This window comes from Polyodon spathula, chromosome 19 (genome assembly GCF_017654505.1).
Source record: "Polyodon spathula isolate WHYD16114869_AA chromosome 19, ASM1765450v1, whole genome shotgun sequence".
Taxonomy (NCBI): Eukaryota; Metazoa; Chordata; class Actinopteri; order Acipenseriformes; family Polyodontidae; genus Polyodon; species Polyodon spathula.
Window position 1 is genome coordinate 17,863,139 of NC_054552.1, and position 19,249 is coordinate 17,882,387.

The 19,249-nt window shown below is 40.5% G+C and overlaps 1 protein-coding gene across 3 annotated transcripts in view; it reads right to left on the reverse strand.

The window, feature by feature from the left end:
* Positions 1–19,249, reverse strand: part of LOC121294834 (neuroplastin-like) — a 78,899-nt gene that overhangs the window by 54,978 nt on the left and 4,672 nt on the right. For 2 of the 3 annotated variants that reach the window (XM_041218954.1, XM_041218953.1), the window contains exon 2: positions 3,760–4,107. The exons of the other annotated variant lie outside the window; for it this stretch is intronic. In XM_041218954.1, the coding sequence (XP_041074888.1) occupies positions 3,760–4,107 (348 nt within the window). The remainder of the gene's footprint in view (positions 1–3,759; positions 4,108–19,249) is intronic. 3 annotated transcript variants of the gene reach the window in all.

Here is a 19,249-nt window from a genome sequence, read left to right on the forward strand (position 1 = left end):
TTGAAGAGTCTATTAAAAACTATATAATGATATGTAGAAGTCAAGGAACAAAACTGAAGGCGAGACATCATTTGCAAATCAAAATCAAGAGATATGCTGTCGGTCAAAAATAAATAAATAAATAAATAACTATTTTAAAACAAAAAAGAAAAATTTTAATTGGCCAAAAAATTGGATGGGTGGTGGACTGCCACTGGATACATATTTAACCCCTGTGGAAATAAGTCTAATCAACTATGAATATGGAAAGTAATACAGACTGACCTTTGTCGGTTAAATCCTTTGCAGAAGGGTATTAGCACTGATATTCAATCCAAAATGGTACTAACGCTAACAAAAACAGTTTGTGACTCAGACCCAAAGAGTTTCATTGCTACCTAATACCAAATATCCACCATCACATTTGAAAAGCCAGCCTGCCAGGGTAGTCAATACTATCCACAACTCTACAGAAACAGCACCCTGAGCTGGGAATCCAATTACCATTCACAGCACCTTCTCTTGCATTTAGCAAAAGCAATCACCTCTAGGTCTTCAAGCATCCAGCTCTGTATTGTGCACTACATTAAACACCCACTCAGCCCTGGAATGATCTATAGAAGGCTTTGCTACTGCAGCTGCACAGAAACAGTAGAAACGTGTTTAAAGATGACACAGTAATTATGAGGTAGCACCACAACACAGCTTACATCATCTTGTGTTGCCCTGCTGTGCATACACTTGCACACAGTCCAGTTTGGGGTACAAGCCAGTAAAACAGTGGAACCAGAAATCATTCTGTTGCCCTTGGTTTTAATATCCAATAGGATGAGACTGTACCTACTCCAGTTACTCCAGTGTTACTTACTCTTGTTACGCTGTTCTAGACTGGCCATCATGGAACATGTCTTTAGGCTGCTACACATCAGACACAACACGTCACACCACAGGCAACATGACAGGCAATGCGAGAGCAGCACCAGGGCGACACTGGAGCAGCATTGGAGCGACGTGAAATAAATAGGGTTAAATCGATTGATGCTCGTCAACTAGGGCATTGAGCAATCAGAGAACAGCTTCATTGCATGATGAAAAAATACCCGAAGCTTTATGACAGAAGGTCAGACAATTATAAAGATACAGATTTGAAAGAAAATATATAGGAGTGCATTTCAAAGGCACTGGCTAAGCCTGTGTTGAATGTTGAAATACAGTCAGAGAAGACACTCAATTACTACATCATGTTGATGAATGTGTACCAGTCTTGACCAGTTTTTTCAATAGCAATTTCTAACAGTTGTATAGATCTGGCAGTTTTCAAACCTGTTGCATTGCCTCTGTGTCACTTCTGGTGTGTATAGTCATGACACTGCAAAAGTGTCTCATCACCAATTAAAAAAGTGCATCGCGTCTGGTGTGTGGCAGCCTTTATAAATAGCTTGACAGAGTATTAAAATGTCACTTGTTTAAGTACAAGAATGACTCAATTAAGAGCAATTTAAGAAAACCACCTTAAAGTTAGGTACTGGGGTCTACAGAACAATACATATTAAACAACTTTATATCATCTTCATTTTTCTAACGTTTAATAATATCCTGTTATGTGTGTTCTTTGCCCCGTTTACTATTCCAGCAAAAATGGCTTGTAAAGGCCCCTCTGATTTTGGGAAGCATCAGTGAAGCACAATGCATCGTCTATGGGCTTCAGTACACAGCACGAGGCTAACATGCTTCCCTACCCCACTCCCACACAGTCAGCCTTCCGGAGGCTTTGTTGCTGGAAGAGTGAGCAGAAATGGGGAGATACAGCAGAGAATCATACAGGATACACATACTAGGATACTGAACAAGTAAGACATTTAATATCAGGAAAACGTGAATGATGAAAATTTCTATTTTTGATTTACAGTAACAGTGTAATAATGTTTGGTGCCACTGTGTTTGTATTTTATTTGGTTACAAAGGCACAAGATGGTACAGCAAAAGATCCCCTGGTTCCTGTTTCAAAGTAAAATGAAATCATCTTGAATTATAATACAGTGAATTTGAAATACACATACAAGATACACAATAAATCTACAAAACAAGCGATAACTTCATAGTCTGGAATTCAAACATGAAAATACTTCAGCTGCAATACATATCTATTCATCTATACAAAACTATAGTATAGAAACTTCTGACCTATCCATCCAGGATATACAGATATACAGCACACAAACACGGAGACGTTATAAACAGGATGTCCAGCTGACCACTTTGCATTGCAGCAGAATACATTCCAAACCAAATCAGAGGACAGTGTCTGTCAAGAGCAAAAATCAATTTTTTGGTTTTTAATCGTATCTCGACCACGAAACCTTTGCTTGTTTCCCCAGTTGCAGTTCTGCAAAGTGATCAACTGATATCACCTGTGTTGTAAATGCTAGGAGTGTTCAGGACTGGGGGGTGTGGGGGTCATACTGGAAGTGAGACCATGTTCATTTGTAATTGAGCCCTTTCAATGGGAATCCTGCATAGCCCTATGATAAAGACATATTTACATTTATCAATTACAAACAGATATTGCCAGGATACCTGTTTATTTATGTGTATATACATCAGGCCATAATACAAAGAGGTTTGCTGTAACACTCCTTATGCATCATTTAGACCCTGTCACAGAAATGTATACATGCTCTATGCTGTTTAATACATAGGCCTATATGCTTTTTATGACAATAAGAGGAAAACATGTACAGCCAGTTGCTTGAGGTTCAACCAAAGTATTTCATGTGAATACAATTTCAAATAATCAACACAGCTAAATATATCAATCTCTCTCTAGTGTTGGATTACAGCAAACCAATAATTTATTATGAGTGGCCTTATATATCAACACAATATACACACAGCTACAAACAACTATATATATATATACCTATATTATTAGTATATATACACACACACACACACACACACACACACAGATCTGTACATTGTGAACATACTTGCACATCACACACAATGTATGTATAGTGCATGCGTGTGTGAACAGGTATTAGTGTGTTTGCAGACATTCAGTCTTAGATCTACAGAAGGCACAAGGTAACAGAATGAAGCCCTAATTCCAAAACTCAAATTCATCTTGAAAGAAAAGATGAAATGGAAAGCTCTGACAAATCCACCAGAGCTGGAAATCTGAAACAGAGACTCGAGTAAAAGAAAGACTGTTCCTTTTGTCTTCCTGCATTAGTCACAGGCAGGGTGGAAACCAAGATCATTTAGAAAACATTCTTTCCAAGTATCTTGGGACCTGGCCTTCTATAGGATGTGACACGACTGTCTTTGAGGTAAGTAAAAAAAAAAAAAAAAAAAAAAAAAAAAACACACAACACAGACAACTTCAAATAAACAAAACGGTTAGAATGGCACGAGGAAAGCAACACAAAACGATGACTGTACAGCAAACACCAAGACGTTACAAAACAGAGGCACAGCCAAGACGAGGGTGGGAGAGAGGAGGGGGGGAGGAGGAGTAGAGAGCAGAAGAGATGGGGCTGGGTTTGTGGTCATTAAAAAAAAAAACTAAAACAAAAAGGGATACTCGCCACTGGGTTTCTACTTGAAAAGGAGACACTTCTGCGTTATTTGGTTCACTAACACCAGAAGGAAAGGTTGCACGTGGGAGAGGCACACAAAAACTTTTCATTCTGTACGGGGGGGAAACCGGGATAGGTGGGGTTGCCTTTCACCATCTACTTCTACTACAGTAACTGCAGGGTGGGGTTGAGCACTCACTCTGCAGGACGGTAATGGTGGCCTGCGCTCGGATCCAGGTGATGGCGGGGTTCTGCCGCAGGTCGTTGCGTCGGGGGTCGTTGCTCGCTCGGCATTCGTAGGTGCCCGAGTCCTCCAGGGCGAGCCGGCTCATTCGCAGCACGCTCACCCCATTGGCACCGTACGCCGTGTTGATCCAGACCCGCCGCTTGCGGGCCCCGTCCCACAGCTGCTTGAAGGAGTCTGCGCGGTTGATTTCTGCGTACCACCACTGGATCTCCGGTGTGGGGTTCCCAACCACGTCGCAGTACAGCTCAAAGGTGTCCCCCGTGAGCTTAGTCTCAGACATGGGCGACTTCACAAACCCAGCTGGAGAGGAAAAGTGTGTCGAAGGGGCAGGCAGGGGGAGGGAGGGAGGCAAGAGAATGCAGGAGTAAATAAAGTCAAAAAGAATAAACAAACTGGAAAACACACTCCAGAAATGAGCAGAGAAAAATGAGAGAAACGAGAGTGCGACATGGAAGTGGACACTCAATGCACCCCCTCCCGTCTAACAATCTCAAACCTGAAGAACCAGCAAGCACACCTGACTTCCCATACCTCAATACAAACCCTTGAAAACCACACACGTTATGCAAAAGTCAAATGAAATAAAATAAAAAGGGGGTAGCCATGCTAACAGTTTAGATTCTACCACCATTTTTATTGCGCATTTTGTGTCAATGTATTTTTTTAAATTCTTTAACACATTCTTTCAAACACAAAATACATGAAAATCATAAAAAAAAAAGACAATGTTAAAGTAACAAACAAATGTATTCACTGTAAAAACTGTAAAATTCCTAGCTAATTTCGTTCCTAATGTCTATAGCAGCACAAGCCCAATTCAATGCTGCATCCATTCTTTTGACCAGGGCCGTACAGGATAGACTAGCATGTAGAGCAATACTGGATTGCCTGCCACATCCTGGTTCAAAACCTCCAGCAAACTCCATGAGACCACATATAAAAAGTTAACATAAACAACAAGTCACATCATCAATACAGAAAAAATACAAAGTTCAGCAATTTGGCAATATTTCACCTTTCATCAACACTTTTGCATCAGGTAAAAGCAAAATTCCTGGCACACCATTCGCTGAAATTCCAGTTTTCTTTATAGTACTTTTTCAAGATTACAGCGTGCCATAAATGCATAGGGTTTCAATATGTACACTGGCATGCTAATGTTTTATGAATGCAGCCCTCCGTGTTTACATTGACATGCACTGACAAAGCTTCAAAAGACTGTTTAGATCAATTAAATGCATTAAACAATGTTTGACAGTTTTAAAAATCACTCTAAGTCACGTTTGTATCCCAAAATGTATTTGATTACAATAGCTGGGAATTCTTGCTAGTGATCTCTTATATTATGGCTACTGCCCTCTGCACCAGGCTTGAGTGCCCACCTGGTGAAGTAAGATCAGTTAATGCTATTTCAAAGAGCAAGATGTGTTTAACAAGAAGGAAAACATGAAAAACCTGTAAGTTCCACAGAGTTACAGTCTTTCACAGCTGACCTGGGAGACACGGTGCATACAGCAACAATAGCCCGGGTGCTTCACAAAACTGGCCTTTCTGGGACAGTGGCAAAAAGAAAGCCATTGTTGAAAAACTCACAATCAAACCTCGGCTAGAGTTTGCAAGAAGGCATGTGGGAGACTCTGAGACAAGAGTCTCAGAGTCTAACAATGCACATCATCCAGAGAACACCATCCTAACAACGCACATTATCCTAAGAACGCCATCCCTGCTGTGAAGCATGGTGGTGGCAGCATCTTTTGAGAGCCACTGTAGGTGCCGTCAACATTTTGTATTTTTGGTATTTGTGCAATGCTATGTCTGGGTTTTTGTTTTGTTCCCCCTCGCCTGTTTAAATGTATTTTTATTTTATTTTTGAGGCAGGCTGCATTTAAGGTTCTTCAACACAACCTAAAAACCTCTTGTAAACCCAGAAAGAAAGCTATATCACACAGGGCCAAACTGGGACACTGACCCCAATATTTAACTCACATATTTTAATCACTTTTAATTTTGAAGGATCATTTCTATACCTAATACAATTGCATGTAAACTCAAATTTCCCAAAAGATCAAAAATAGCATGACAAAAAGGGGAGACTTAGTTTTTATTGGCTTGGTTTACATGCACAAATAAAATTATGTGTAATTTAATTCTAACACTGCACAAAATGACTCTCAGTGGTCGTTCTCACAGTTGTTGTTTGGTATTTTTTTTTAAATGCTATAGTACTATATTGAAATTAATATTTCAATCCTAGGGTAATTGTGGAGGGGGCTCACACCGACTCAATGTTGAAGAAAGATGAGGCTCCCGAGTGGCAAATCCGGCAAAGGCACTCCCCGTGGAGTGCATGCCCTATAGCCTGGAGGTTGCCGGTTCAAGTCCAGGCTATTCCACTGCCGACCGTGGACGGGAGTTCCCAGAGCAGCGCCCAATTGGCCAAGCACCTTCTGGGGGAGGGGGGCTTAGGTTGGCCAGTGTATCCTCGGCTGACCACGCACCAGTGACCCCTGTAGACTGGATGGGTGTCTGTGGGCCTGTCTACAAGTTGCCCAGAGCTGCGTGGTCCTCCGATGCTGTAGCTCTGAGGTAGCTGCATAGCAGGCCTGCAGAGTGAAAAGAAGCGGACGGTAGTTTTACCTATTCAAAACAGAGTGTTTAGTTTTGGGGCTGCAACAAACGATAGTCGATTTGTTATTTCAGCATTATGTTCCGCATGTTCCTCTATATCAACTAGACAATCCACAGTATGCGTGGATATACCTCAAGTCATCGACCTTATACCAGCCTTTTAGACCCAGAGAAAAATGACTAAATCTGACACTTTCTCAACAAAACACTCCCGGCAATACACTGTAGCCATTAGGAAATGGGGTCTGCCTCCCAGAAGCAAGCAGCAATTTCCCTAAAGATTAAACACACAGGATTTCAGTGCATGTGGTCTGCACAGGCCAATGAAGAGCTGATTCAGCAACAGCATACAGTAGAGTGTTTAAATTATCAATTTAAAAAGTACAACTTGAGAAATCACATTACTTTTGTATTCACATCAACAACATGTGTACTTCATTCTTAGAGAACTATGTGTACATGCATTTTGTATTTGTATGTTCATTTAACCAGGAGATTTACCCATTGAGACAGAGGCCTCATTTATAAGGGGGTCCTACATAACATTGTTACATAACCAAATCTTCTGTATATTTTACACAATGTTGTGAAAAACAAGTATGCATCATAAATGGCTTCCTGCTTTTTTATAGCAATAAACATGCCAGGTTTTATATATTGCTTTGAAACAATGGTCTGACAATGAAAAAGATTTGGTTGTTTTTCCGGCAATTGTTAAATCATTGGAAATGAGGGCTAAGGATGTTAACATTTGGTGGTTTTATTGGTTTAAACATTGCACACATATCTGGCAGTTAACAACAGACATGATTCGTTTGAAAGCAGTCAAGAGGATTGACACTGAGCCAAACACTCATGCTAGTCCCTCATTCCCACAAGAAATGAATTGCAGTGCTCCAGAATGGTTAAATTTAGATGGGTCTAATTTTAGATTGGTCCATTAAAGAGACTACAAGGACATCCATCATAGTTACTGTCAGGCTTCTCCAAGGACAGAGCAGGGAGAGGAGGAAGAGTGGTGTTTCCATAGAAACACAGTGCACAACCACAAGTCAGGAGGCTATAGTGCAGCAAACTGAAGGCCTCACTATTGTACTGAACTGACTGGATCCTCTGAGTGATCCATAGGCTACCCAATAGGAGCATTCACCCTAATGTCTTTGAAATAAACAGCTGTGGAACAAGGCCCCCAGTGAACTTGAATAAACACTCACAGTTTCTCTACATATCAGCACAGTGGAGATCTACCTTTATTACCTCTGAATTGGTCAGTGCTCAACCTTTTCTTATTAAAAGTTACAAATGAAATCCCTTAAAAGAAATGTAATGATTCAAAACAGACACAATGGTCTTACTGTAGAGGAAACTGATTAAAAATGTTCATGTTTGAATAAGGGATGTTTCTATTACGCTTTGTGAAATAATAAATTGTCCTGCTTTAAAGAAAACAGAGTTGTATTCCACTTAAGAAAACACTGATAAAGACATTGAATCAGAATCAAAACGTTTCTTATATAATTAGTACAATGTATAATGGGGTTAACCATAAGGGTGAAGCAAGTGAATTCAGCATGAACTTGACTCCTGTAATCGTTTCTTCTAATGACACCATTATCCACAGGTTCACACTGTATTTTAATTGTAATTTATTCTTATCAATAATACATCTGGTATTGTAAAGGAAAGTTTCATTTGGTGGCTGTATTCTAGGAAATCTGTTACACTTCCGAGGTCACTTCTCCTCAGCAGTCTATTCTGGGTTAAGAATCTTACTGCCTGTCAGTTATTAGAGGCAGCAGCTGGTTGGTTACCAACAGGAAAGACAACCCTGAAGGGGTAGGGACAATGTCTCTCAGGAGGTGCAATTTGATCAGAAGCAATGCCTACAAACAGCACAGTACAAGATATCATGTTTTAAAGTAATCTTTGCTAAAACTACACATTGGAGACTTAATCATTGAATGGATGTGCATGGCAGCCTGCATGTATTTATAAGTTACTTGCATCTCATTGAGCTGAGAATGCAAGCAGATCTCTCCCTGGAGTCAGCAACCCACATACACTCGACCCATCAGGCTGCTAGAACACTCCCATACTGTCCTGCAACAGTGCACATCCTAAACTCAATTAAAAACACGCTCTTTCAATGTATGTCTCACAAGCACAGTGGTACCCTAAAATGTGTCCAATTTCTAGGATTGACATACAAGGGGTGGGATATTTATTCCCCATTAACCCGACACATTGTTTGTTGAATATCTTGGTATCCCCGAATACTCACTTGTGTCTCCTTCTACAGTTCATTTAGTGGTTACAAGAGGGAGCATAATTATATTTTCCACTTAATTCTGATTTATGATCTCTCAAAATGGACAGAAATTACTCCATAACTACTTCAAAACAGAACTGCAGAAAGGGCTACACAAAACACCCCACAATGCACTGGTACCATAGAATGTTGGATCGGACCTCAATTCAGATTTTTTGCGAAGGACTGACAATACAAGTTTCAATAAAACTATCTCAAAATAGTTTAATTTTTCAACGTACATAACTATAGATAACTAAAATACGACAAATTATTCTCTTGGCTCCCTCTTCATAGGGGTTGTGATTCTAGGATTATGATAAAAGCCGGATTTCTACCGCTGAAAGGAATTTCTAAAATTAGGACAAATTCGATTTCCCTTATTAAAAGTACATAATGAGCATATTAATGTAAATTTATTTTTCATTTTATTTTATTAGCATGATAAAAAGTGTTAAAGCTACTTTGCTTTGTCATACACACCATACTGTATGTTATCATGAATTCTGGCAATTGCTTTACACTCTGCATCAAGATTGGAAAGGTCAGTGACATCAGCATAGTCACTTGAAGGAAGTTTCCTAAATGGCACAGGACAGATGCTAATGGGATGGATATTAGCTGAATGCATTCATGATCTTACAATGAGACTGTTATACAGTGCTGTGCTGAGACTATACACTGCTGGCATATCAAATAAGACATATACCAAATCAAGACATGAGCGAAAAAGTACTCTGTGGAAGCATCTGCTAAGATGTGTGAGGCCTACAAGGCATATTTCGGCATGCCTGTCTGGGATCAAGACAAACCCTGGGCACCTCATTTCACCTGCGAGCACTGCAAAAACTCTGGAAGGTAAGATGGACTTTGTTTTTGAATTGTTGCTCTGAATTTTATGTTATAAAATGTGTTAATTTTTAAAATTGTAAAAGTTTTTAATTTTAAAACGTTTTACAATTTTCAATGTTATTGAAAAAATATATCATATATGAAAAATGTTGCGAGAATCTCTTACACATAGTCATGGGTGAAATAAATGTATTTTTGTAGGATGGTACAGAGGGGAAAAGAGAGCCATGAAGTTCGCTATCCCAAGAATTTGGCGGCAACCCACTGACCACTCAAGCAACTGCTACTTCTGCATGATGAACCTTTCCAAACGTCGGACTGGCAAGAATACACCTGCTATCACGTATCCGGACCTTCCTTCATCCATCACCCCGGTGCCACACTGCCATGAGCTCCCCGTACCCACTCCTCCGGAGAGAGAGCAGCCGTCTTTAGAAGAGAGCAGCAAGTCAGAGCGAGGAAGACGTTGTAGATCCAGATGACAATTTCAGAGGTGGAGCTGAGGAGAGAAACCCATACTACCCCAACCAAAATGACCTCAACGACTTGATTAGAGATCTTGGTCACCAAGTCCAATGCCGAGCTTTTGACGTCTAGGCTCAAGCAGTGGAACTTGTTGGATGAAAGTGTGCAAGTCGCAGATCAGAGGAAGCGTCACCAATCTTTTTCCAGCTTCTTCACCCGTCAAGATGGGCTCTGCTTCTGCCACAATGTGACCAGTCTGTTCGAGGCAATCGGAATCGCCTGTAACAAGAATGAGTGGAGCCTCTTCACTGACAGCTCATCCCCGGAGCCTCAAAGCCGTGCTGCTCCATAATGGTAACAAGTACCCGTCTCTTCCCCTGACTCACTCAGTGCACCTCAAAGAGGATTACAACAGCATCAAGACCTTGCTGGACGCCTTGAATTATGATGAGTATGGCTGGGAGGCCATAGGAGACTTCAAAATGGTGGCATTCCTGATGGGTCTCCAAGGCAGTTTTACCAAGTTTCCCTGCTATCTTTGCCTTTGGGACAGCAGGGACACCAAGGCGCACTACCACAGGCGGGACTGGCCACAGCGGACCGAGTTCTCTGTGGGGAGGAACAACGTCAAGTGGGAGCCACTGGTGGACTCCCGGAAGGTGCTGATGCCACCACTGCACATCAAATTGGGCCTTATGAAACAATTTGTCAGAGCTCTAGATAAGGAGTCGGCAGCCTTCAAGTACCTTCAAGACTTCTTCCCTAAGCTGTCTGAGGCAAAGGTCAAAGCCGGTGTCTTCGTCGGACCACAGATCAAGAAGATCCTGGAGTGCAATGAATTCCCCAAGAAGCTCACTAGTAAGGAGAAAGCGGCTTGGAACAGCTTTGTCGCAGTGGTTTGGGGCTTCCTGGGCAACCACAAGGCCGAAAACTATGTGGAGCTGGTTGAGACTCCGGTGAAGAACTACGGCACAATGGGCTGTAGGATGTCCCTCAAAGTCCATATCCTTGATGCTCATCTTGATAAATTCAAGGAGAACATGGGAGCATACTAAGAGGAGCAAGGCGAGTGCTTCCACCAGGATATACTGGACTTTGAACGCCGCTACCAAGGACAGTATAGCGAGAACATGATGGAAGACTACATTTGGGGGCTGATTCGTGAAAGTGATTTACAGTATAATCGTAAATCTCGAAAAACTACTCACTGCTAAATCTTTTGTAGTCATTTTTGTATTACTTTAATATAAATACATGTTAATTTGGATTCATATTTTGTTTTATTTTGACTTTATGTGAACGAAAAGACACAAATTCGCCCATTTTCTCATTGGAAATAGGTAAATTTCAAAATATCACTGTACTGGTCACAAAAGCGAAGTTTGTGGGGAATAATAGCCATTTTCTATACTTTTGAGGCATAAGCAATTAGGAAATAACACTTACTACCCAGGAACAAAAATTGTGTTACATAGTGTTATAGTCTGTGTTACAGCCTCACAGGTCTTTACATATTCATAGCAACCCTATAGAAACAGTACCACATATTACAGGTCCTGCCACAACATCTCAATGGGGTTTAGGTCTGGACTTTGACTGTGCAATTCCAAAATTTTTAATTTATTGTTCAACCATTCTGTTGTAGACTTGCTTGTTTGTTTCCGATCATTGTCTTGCTGCAGGACCCAGCTGCGCTTCAGCTTCAGCTCCAGCTCATGGACGGATGGCCTTACATTCTCCTGTAAAATTATCTGATACAGAGCAGAATTCATGGCTCCTTCAATGATGACAAGTCGTCCAGGTCCTGATGCAGCAAAGCATCCCCAAATCATGACACTATCACCGCCATGCTTGATCGTTGATATGAGGTTTTTACTGTGGAATGCAGTGTTTGGTATTCGCCAGACATAACTGGACCCATGTTAGCCAAAAAGTTCCACTTTTGACTCATCTGTCCATAGAACATTATTCCAGGTCTGTTGAGGATCATCCAGGTGGTTTTTCGAAAACTTCAGACGAGCATTCATGTTCTTCATAGTAAGCAGTGGTTTCCGCCTTGCTACTCTGCCATGAATCCCATTTTTGCCCATTGTCTTTCTGATGGTGGAGTCATGAACACTGACCTTAGCTGAGGTGAGAGAGGCCTGCAGATCCCTGGATGTTGTTCTAGGGTTCTTTGTGACTTCCTGGACGATTTTACGCCTTGCTCTTGGAGAGATTTTGGCAGGACGGCCACTCCTGGGAAGATTCACTACTGTCCCAAACTTTTTCCATTTGGACAACAGGGCTCTGATTGTGGTTTGATGGAGACCCAGAGCCTTACAAATTGCTTTGTAACCCTTTCTAGACTGATCATCAACAACAATTTTTTTTTTTCCCCCCGGAGGTCTTCAGGAATTTCTTTTAGATCGTGGCATGATGTGCCTCTAGAACCTGTGTGCTGACAACTTCACTCTGATGGTAAGGGCCAAAGTTAGTCAGATTTATATTGGGCAGGGCTGGCCCAAATCAGGCCTGATTGTTAACCAAAGTATTCAAAACAGCTGACCCTAATTATCTTTTTAATTAGGACCTAGGAAGTGAAACATTACCAGCCTTCCTGAGAGTAAGGCATAGAAACTGAGAACTTTCTTTAACACAGTGCAGCACCAGATATCATATTTTACAATAAAAACACATGTTTGCTATAATATATGTTTCTGTCAAACCTTAATATTGTGGATCTATACAGCAAATGGAAGTGCAGGACAGGTGTATCATTCTGTTGTTCACACCAATCACTTTAAAGACAAGTAACTGTTGAAGGATAGCAGGATATGTATAAAGAATGCACCACGAACGCTCATGCAGGAATAGTCATTCCAGAAATAAGGACGCCAAATAACCCCCTGCACCGCCATCCTTATGAGGGAAATAAACACAACACTCTAGAACTGTTCATGTTTATACAACAATGAATGCAAATAAATATGTTTAAACCTAAAATGAACATAGAAAACCTTTGCCTAAGCTCTGCATCTGCTGCTTTAAATAACCCTGTGTGATTCTGAACAGTTTCAATCACCCGTTTAAGCTAGATTTAAAAACACTCAAAGTTGCTGAATTCCTGATCTCCAGTGGAACAGAGTTCCACAGTTTTGGGGCATTGCAACAGAATGACCTTTGATATATTCACTTGTATACATTTGTATGCAGGTTATTGGTAGTTCAACAGCAGACATTATGACATTTAGCAGAGGTCAAAGGTCATGGGTAATGACATTTTTTATACAGCACATATAACTTCCTATATGTGTTCCATATGAACCATGACTCTATCTCTAATCCCTGTGGCGTAAGGAGCCAGTTTTTAGTTTTCACTTTATGTGGAACTGTAACAGGGTGATGTGTTATGTGTGTAGGTAGTCATTGGAAAACACTGACTGACACAGAGCATTGATGTCGCTCAGGCAAGCAGATTTAATTTTCAACAAAGGAATGGTAGACCCAGTATCACATTTAATAAAAAAATAAAAACAAAAGCTAAAAATAAAAGTTTGCCACACAAAATGAGGAGCGCTAGTCTCACTAAAAGGACCATCCCGCTCCAGGAACCTTACAACTCTAAGGTAAACCCTCTCTGTACTGTTTTGGGATCCACATCTCCTAAGCTGTCCTACTTCTGTTCTGTTGCTTCCGAAGTCCCGGCCTCCCAACGATGCTGGGTCATTCAGATGGTACTGGCTGGGCAGAGCCTTCACAGGTCCTGTCTTGCAGTTAAATGGTTCCGTGGTAGTAGTTCCTGCAGAGCGGATGCTTCCCATCCCACCGGATGTAAACAAACACCCAGCGCCCGTCTGTGTGCAAATGGCATTGCAATCGCACAGAGCTGTGGCGCAGCCACTTTTTGAGCTCTGCGCAGCATCCCCAGGCACGCACTGAAAATAGTATCACTAAAAAATCTCTCAGTACTGAACAGCACTCAACCAGACACAAGCACAGATATTCAAAGCAAATAGCCGTAAAAGGTAACAGGATTATCACCCTACATGTGTTCCAGAGAGCAGGGAGGTGGGCGACTTAGGAGATGTGTGACTGTTCGGTACTGTTCTATACTGTTCATTGGGATGCATTCACAAAGCAATGTGGCTATTGCAAACTGAAAAAACAAAGCAAAAAAAGACAAACCAAAAAAACAACTCTGTTTAATGAAACCAGATATTGTTCACTTCCCAGTTTGTTTACATGCCTTAAGATAGCTGCAGTCCTTGCACTTTTCCTGATATTACCTGAGCAGGGTATGAATGTTATATGCAACATATATGTTACAGCTTGTGGGCACTATATTAAAAAAAAAAAAAAAAATGTAATAACAACACCACCACCACCACCATCATATGGGGCAAGTATTTACAAATCTGAGATATTTAAAACCTTTAAGAAAAAATACATTTCCCCTTTCAGTTCTTACTTGCTGGTCTATTACAAGTTTTAGATGGATGTTATTGTTTGTATTAGTTTCATCCTTTACAGTAAAGATTAATTCAAGGAACTGGATCCATTGGTTTAGTTAGTTTGTTATATATGACTGTCGACACTAATACATATTTTATGTACGTGTTTGCCAAGTAGGCTCATCAAATGTACAAGGAAAGACAATTCTGCAGGTATAAGTTTCCTGTTTACCTCAACTGAAAATTACAGTCAGCAGCAGGTTGTCCTCTGAATTATTGTGACGTTTGTGTTACTATCACTGCATTCTTGCAAGGCCTTTAGCAGGTGAACTCTATTCTTTGAGCCACTATAACCCTTCCTGTGCCTGCGATGCTGACTGGCACACTGCACTGTAGAAAGTGTAGAACAAATACAAGCTAGGCCAGTATTGATCCGGGACTGGGAGATCCACATGCATCCCAGTTAGAATATCTCTGGCACAACTTTGTGACCAGCCGCTCATGAGGATGGTCGTAAATAACCCCCTGGACCACTGCAGACTCCCGTAAAAGTTTACCACAGTACAGCGTGAATGTACAGTTTTATCAGTCATACTATGCATTTACCATGGGTTTCAATTGGCTTTACCCTGCTCTCACTGTGCTTCATTACACTTTGCTATGCTTTTACTTACTATGGGAAACTAAGGAATGATGAAATTGCCTCCTATTTAACTTCGCATTTGACTTGGCTATTTGTGTTTCCCAGAGCGCTGTTGACCACTAAGAGATGCTTTTAAGTGTGTTTCTGATTTACCCCTGAAGTCAGTATGCTGCAGTTCAGCTATCTTGCATGCCGGCGTGTACAGTAATAGTGACTATAACCTTTGTAAAGGTTTTTCCAGGTTATAATATGCATTTATCATTGGCTATCATATGGTTTTTAATATACTTTACCATACCATGTGCTTCACCATGATTTTGCTGTGCTTTACTGTGGGGAACTCTCACAAGGATTACTCTGTGAACGTTCATGGTGTATCCTGTACACACAGTGTATGGTATTTTAAAACAGTATTTAAAAACATAAAACAAGCAGACTGTATATATTGCAGTCACAGTGTTTACACACTGTAGTGCATGTTATCAGCTCTATGGTGTTTTATATAGCATGACGTACAGTATATATTTCCACCTTGCTTCATGAGTTAAAGCAGAGCTTGAAAATTAACCAATTAGCCAACATATCCCTGCGACAGAAATATAATGAGTTCTGGTTGGAAATCTCCCTCCCGACCTATGAGGGTACTAAGTAGCAAAAGGGAAAGTCTTTGGACAGGCTGGCCTGACAGTTCATTTCCAGGGTCGGGAAGTCGGTCAGCCTGGAAGGCGGCGAGACTCTGTTGCAGGAACATATTGACCTGGAAGGTAAACGAGGTAACAGCTGCAAGCAATAAAGCCGCTGCAATTGTTTACCAAGGGGTCATGCATGACAGCATAAAGGGGTCGGAGAATCATCAGCACTAAACCGGATCAACACTGCACTTCACTCACTGTTTAGAATTGTTATCACCCACTAGGAGCACTACAGCACACACCCAGACTGGTGACCGTGTATTGTATTATTGTGGGGCGGATAACACGCAAACCAAAATAAAAACGCAAAACCATTTACATTATTTACCTCCGTGCTTTACACATTGGTGTGTATTGCAGGGGGCTTTCTTACAAAATAAAGCACCCTTTTCTAAACTGGATTATAATTGGGTGCCTGTGATTATTCCTGGACTGCATCACCTCTGCACCTATTCACTATCAGCAGCCACTTTGCCACAATCCCATATAAAAATAGCCTACAAAAACAATATTATATGTATTTATTTGATTAATGAAATATATATTGAAATAGTGTGGGATTTCACACATGTGGGATACCCTCGTCATCTGTAATTTTACTCGCATGTTTTAATGGTGGCCCAGGGTAGTATTTAATATGATTGCCTAATGGAAACTAGCATTTTAAAAAGTGCATGTATCTGCTACTGTCAGTTAACCCACTTTAGAACCACCAATGTGCATTTTAAATTGCATCAAATGCCTATGCAAATCCCTGGGGTTGAATCTGAACACAATACATTCTTAATCTAATTTCTTTGTTGAAAAGATGGTAATAGTTAATCAATACTCCACCCACCATGGTTAAACTTGGTAGCTACCATAAACTCATTTTTTGTGATTTCAATTCTGCTAACCAGACTCCAGTTGAAGCCCCCATATCTTTTAACCCTTCACTTTCTTACAGATTCCACTCAGCTTAGCTTTTAACCTTATTCAGGTGGTCATTACTATGGGAAAGAAGGAATAACCAACTTCCTGAATCTTGTTGCCAAGGCAACCACTTACTATTAAAACAGACTTTAGTTTTGATGAGTAAATACAGTTTAAAGCTTCATGAAACTCTTGGCTATTTTAAGAAACGTTTCATGAATATTTGAGATATTAATTAATTAACCCTAACATTCTGTAATCTGATGCTATTTTAGCAGCACAACTTGTTAAATCGATGTGGGTCACTTAAATAAGGTCCTGTAACTGGCTAAGTGTGAGTGTATACTTTCACTGCTCTGCAGCAGAATGAAGGACAAACAGAAGAAAATATCCGGATTTGGTTTTTGTACATCAGAACAATTTCATGTGAAATCGTGAAGGTCCTGCCCAACGATATAGGAGCAGTCAGTAACAGACATCCAACCCCATGACTATGAAACCAAATCAGAGCTACCAGTATCACGAGAAAGGAAATCATCATGACCTACCTCCACCATACAAACAGACAGACAGACTGACTACATACACCCCATATTGCAAAACTTACTCATGCATGTTCTCAGCACGCTTCATCATACATGGATAAGGGGTTCTTTCTGTATATTTAAAATGCTGTGCTGAGCAAGTTTCATTTCAATTAGAGATGTGCTAACAGGTGGAAAACTCTGAAGGCAAACTAAACCAGTTCTCTGCAGGTCTAATGTACCTCTTACAGCAGAGCAGTGTTCTGACTGGCTGCAGTCTGCTGCAATCAAGCAACAGGCATGCCGGTAAGTAGAGCACTGATCTACTGGTGCTGTGACCGAGGAACAGCTGCCTGCAACACACTGGAGAGTAGTGTGCTTATTACTGTGGCTCACACAGTGACAGCTGCTGCATAGTGCAGAGTCACTGCTACAAGCTGGCCCTTGAAATATGAAAGTACTTCCTGAATCATAATTAATTATTATGGTACTACTTGGCATCTTCTATACTGTACTAATTCAAAAGTGATTATAATTCCAAATGCTATATTTGCGTTTATATTGTCTTATTATTCTCTTAAATGTGCAAGAGAATAATAAGACTGTTTCCCCTAGTGACTGACATGATTTCAACATGCGTTGACCTTGAAGACACTGCTGAGGTGACCCAGGAAATGTAACAGATTTCCCCAGAGGAAGGCATGGAAACCGAGATCTTTCTTCATCTTAATGTGGTTCCAGATATCATTAAAATGAAGTACCGTGTTTGCCATCTGCACATTGGAGACCTACAGTATGTAGTAACATGGTTATTGGGATTTATGGTTAGGTTTCCAGTTACTGAAAGCTAACATCACCCCTCACTTAACACCCATAGTAATTTGTTACTAAAAATTGCAGTTTTTGTGAGCATCTCCAAGCAGTACAATCCGAGTGCTACCGTGTGTGAAATGGAATGGTTTGTAAGCATTAGGTAGAATTGAAATTTGGAAAAAACTGTATCCAGAGGTTAAAAACAATGTTGCACTGAAGAGGGTAATGTACACTGGACACCAGCTGGAAGTGAACTTCTTTATATATTATAGCACAGCAACTGCGTGTGGTGGAATAGCAGCACAAGTAGACAGGATATAGAAGTCAATATAACCCATACACTGATATATAATTATTATATACCGCTTTATTATTATTATTATTATTATTATTATTATTATTATTATTAATACACAAGTTCAAAATGTGTTTTCTGATCATTACCAGACTTTATATAGTCCACTGTCATCAATTTCTTTGAAAAGACGGAAAAGGTTGATGAAAAGAATCCTGTAAATGGCTGATTGGGGTGGAATTCTGAGAGGTGCCTTGGGTATTTTTTAAAGCAGATTATGTCAACCATGCTGGTTATAATATGGTTATAAATGGGTGAAAGTGTGCTCTCACTGGCTGAAAGATCTTCTACAGTCTATAATGGACCTTATAATATGTAGTGAAGTGTAATGGCCCACTGAACCATATCATTGCAGGGCCATCAGCACACACTCAATGATCTGTTTAAAATTACCACACAACAACTAGCACCCTGATCCAACAGGCGAGCCTGACAAGTCGATTCCAAGCAGCTGCTTTAGATTTCTTAACCTATATCAGTACACAACTGGAGGAAAGCCCTCTATCCACTACTGATTCATGACATCACTGACCTCGGGCAGGGCAAAACTATTCTGCCTTTGGTCAGTTATGCCATTATACAGCAACGCACCAGTCTTCATCTCTATTATGAAGAAACAAAAAAAAAAAGCAGTTTCACAATGAAAAGTATTGCAGCTAAAAAAAAAGAATGGCATAAATGTTACTTGATTTGCACTTCCATTAGCTACAGATGTACAATTTTTAAACACATTTCTAGGAAATGAATGTATTTTTATTTTAAAATGTCTGGTGCTATAGTAGGTTGAAGAAATCTCCATTTGTAAACTCTGCTTTCA